Genomic DNA, 3,661 nt, shown 5'->3' on the forward strand with positions numbered 1-3,661 from the left:
CCTGCTAATAAACCTTTAGTATGTTTAGGGTGAAAGGATTGATGTGCAGGGCAGGTCTCCTGTTTTTTTGAACCACAAGTAGGTCTTAGGCTGTATTTTTAACACAATGTTATGTGTTGGTTTTAAAGCACTGCTTGTAAGCATGGAACAGGGTGGGATTTCAATAAATAAATGCCTTTTCTCTTTCCTTCAGGGAACAACAGGAAGCCCCAAAGGGGCCACACTTTCACACAGCAACATTGTGAATAATGCAAACCTGATTGGTATAAGGCTGGGAGTCGATAAAATGGTAAAACAACTTAATGTGTTGGTCAGTGTTGAAATCAGAGATTCTGACTAAAGAATAATGTCTCCTAAATAATTCATATATTTGTATGTTACTTTTATCCTCACTGAGGAGCCAAAGTGGCTTACAGCATCAGTCTCCCTAACTGTCTCCATTTTGTCCTCACAACAATAACCCTGTCAGTTGGGTTAGGTTGAGAAAGAGTGGCTGGCCCACGGTCACCCAACGAGCTTCCATGGCAGAGTAGGGTTCTTTATTATTGGATTTATATCCCACCCTCCCTGAAGGCTCCTAGCTAGATCCTTGTCCAGCCCACTTATCACTACCCCAGGGGTCTTCAACCTTTTTAAGCTTGTGGGCACCTTTGGAATTCTGTGGTGGGCCCAACCACAAAATGGCTGCTGTAGGAGGTAGAAACAGCCACAAATTGTCAGAGAACGAACTTAATGTATAACTGTAACTCTTCAACATTTCAGGCAGAAGCTGTGTTTAACAGGATGCCTTTTAAAATTAACATATTATTGTCAAGCTCAGGCCTCACTTGTCATAGAATGTTGTCTAGCCAAACTCATGCTCTGTTGCATTAGGGGCTAACTACTTTCTCAGTCATGCTTATTTCACTGTTTTTGTCTACAAGTATTCTGGGCTTCACTGCTGTTTATCTTCTCTGCTAGGAAGGGGGGGAGTGGATGTGTGTGTGCATGTCTGCTTAAGCTTGAATACTGCCAGCTTGTAGCAGTCTGTGAGACCCTGGGAAGTGTATGATCTCAGTGTCCAACACGACCTTGTAACGTGGAGAGCTTCTAGATAATGTAACTGTTAGTTTGCAGGTGCTGGGGACGGCCATAAGGGCAAGCTTGGATCTTTGGTGGGCTGGATGAGAATACTGATTGGGTGGTTGGCATGGGGGGAGATGTTCTGCTTGCAGTATAGGGTCAAAACTGGCATCCGGAGGCCAGTTCCGACACAGAATCTGTCTATGCTTGGAATCTCTCTACCTCTCAATAAACATATCTTGCTGCTACAAGAGTGTTGTGGGAGTGATTGCATCCAGGACTTGACAATTATTTAAAAATGCTTTCTTGCATATACACAAGTTACCTTACACACAGAGAAGATCTTTGTGCTGTGGTGGCAGCCACTGCTGAAGCAACATTTTTTAAAAATCTACGTAGCCAATTAGATTTCCAATGGCCATTCAGAAGTCCTGATGGGCAGAAGCCCCACCCACTTTCTAAAAGCACTTGGCAGGTGCCAGGAAAGGTGTCACCATGGATGGCATGCTGGAAACTGCCACTCTATGCCATGCTGACTGTCATGCTATCTGAACATCTTCAGTATTTTCTCTATGAATTGAGGATTCGTAAATCTTATCTTTCCCCCACACAAAGTGCAGCAATAATGGTTGTGTACATGCCACGAGGCTCTAGTTTTCTAGTTGCTTGGCTTATACAACTAACTTGAGTGCCTCATATTCATATCCTGTAGAAATTACAGATTGCCATGTTGATTTCTGCATATGATTGTATAGTAATGAAATTTTATTATTATCAGAGAGGGATAGGTACTGAATAAGTATAGCTCTTCAATGTGCATTTTTCTCCTGATTTCCCATTCATGCAACCCCAGTTCTTTTCCATTCACCTCTTGGTGGCCCCGCTTAATCTCTGTCATAATAAGATGTAGGAATGGTTAACACCAACACTGGAAGGTGAATCTATGATGACTATTGTAGTGTATTCCAAAGCTGCCATGGAATGCATGATGTATGTGAAACATCTCATTGATTTGTAATGTTAAGCTTCATCCTGGGCTAGGATCCAAATACATCCAATAGTATTGCTAGCCCAGGAAGTAACAAGCCAATCACTTCGCAGCAAGCTCCCTGAGCGGGAATGGCCGTGATTGGTCCTTATGTGAACAACCTTATTGGTTGGTATTTGTACAGTGGGTGTGGCTACATTAGCCGGGAATGTTTAAAAGCAGGACAGCAGCAATGTAAAGGCTGTTCTGGCTATCAGATGTTGATCCGTGTTGGAGTTGTGTTTGAGTTGAAGAATAAAGTTGTGTTCTTGCTGAATCACTCTCCGACTGCTTTGTTAAGCGAGCGACTTAACAACTATGTTTTCCTTGATCCTAGCAAGCCCGCTGTTGTCTTCCTGTTCCTCTCTACCACTGCCTGGGCTCTGTGGCAGGGTGCATGGTGATGGCAATTCATGGTGTCTGTCTTGTCTTCCCATCTTTAAGTTTTGAGGCTAAAGCTTCACTGAAGGCATTGGAACAGGAGAAGTAAGTGACTCAAACATTAAAGGTTTGAATACTGTCAGGAACAACACTCATTTTGTGCTTCTGGTGCCACTCATCCTGGGCTTCTGTGCTGTTCATGTCTCTTTTGAGGCACAATGATCTTTCCATTGACCAGTGGCAAAAGAGATACCTGATGCTTGTTTTCTCTGTCCCCTATGAATGTAGTAACAAATCACAAATGGATGCATACTGTGTAACGTCTAAGGCTTGTGACTGGGATTTGATACGATATGGAAACTATTGTGCCTCAGTAAGGATGTGACAGCCTTGAAACTAGGACCCAGCAGTTCCTTCAGAAAAATAAAAATAAAAAGAACAGTTGCCTGTAACTATCCTCCCTTTGCCCATGTGCTTATGGAAAGATAGTTGGATTTGAATGTCATGAAATCACTCTGAATTTTTACAGTGTTTAGTTATTTCAGGCATTTGCTGCTTGCCCCAGAGCAAGCAGCAGAGCAGCTGATATGCAGCCAGTGAACATTTTTAAAACAGAAAAAGCACCTTGTTTACCCTAGGTGTTCTCCTCTCTGGGAGCATCCAAAAAAGCAAGAGAGGGTAAATAGTAGTGCTAGTCTAGTTATGCCACTTCATAGTCCTTAAAGGTAAAGGTAAAGGTTCCCTTGCTCGAAAGCCAGTCGAATCCGACCCTAGGGTTGCGGTGCTCATCTCTGTTTCAAAGCCGAAGAGCCAGCACTGTCCGAAGACATTTCCGTGGTCATGTGGCCGGCATGACTAAACACCAAGGCACACGGAACGCTGTTCAATCTAATTTTGGTGTGATACTGCTGGACTCTGTCAATAGATTCCATTCATATCCGGTTGTTGCTCTCCCCCCCCCCCCCCCCCCCCCAGCTCCAAATCAGGCCTTTATTTCTACCACAGGTTTGAATATAGTGTAGCTTCAGATTGTCTTCATAGTATCAGACAGCACCATATCAGAGGGTTCGGGGTTCTTCTTGTATACTTCTGGAAACGAATAAAGAGTTGAAGGTTTTTTGGAGATGGGCTGGGTCAGTTGATGAGATGTGTACGGAACCTGAATGCTCATTTGCCTTTACACTTTGGAAA

General features: G+C 43.4%; 1 protein-coding gene across 1 annotated transcript in view; it reads left to right on the forward strand.

Annotated features, from left to right (window-relative positions):
* Positions 1-3,661, forward strand: part of ACSF2 (acyl-CoA synthetase family member 2) — a 103,539-nt gene that overhangs the window by 42,826 nt on the left and 57,052 nt on the right. Inside the window, exons 7-8 of the mRNA XM_015410737.1 lie at positions 194-289; positions 2,427-2,575. Of these exons, the coding sequence (XP_015266223.1) occupies positions 194-289; positions 2,427-2,575 (245 nt within the window). The remainder of the gene's footprint in view (positions 1-193; positions 290-2,426; positions 2,576-3,661) is intronic.

The sequence above is a fragment of the Gekko japonicus genome, unplaced genomic scaffold (genome assembly GCF_001447785.1).
Source record: "Gekko japonicus isolate JY-2015 unplaced genomic scaffold, Gekko_japonicus_V1.1 scaffold15, whole genome shotgun sequence".
Taxonomy (NCBI): domain Eukaryota; kingdom Metazoa; phylum Chordata; class Lepidosauria; order Squamata; family Gekkonidae; genus Gekko; species Gekko japonicus.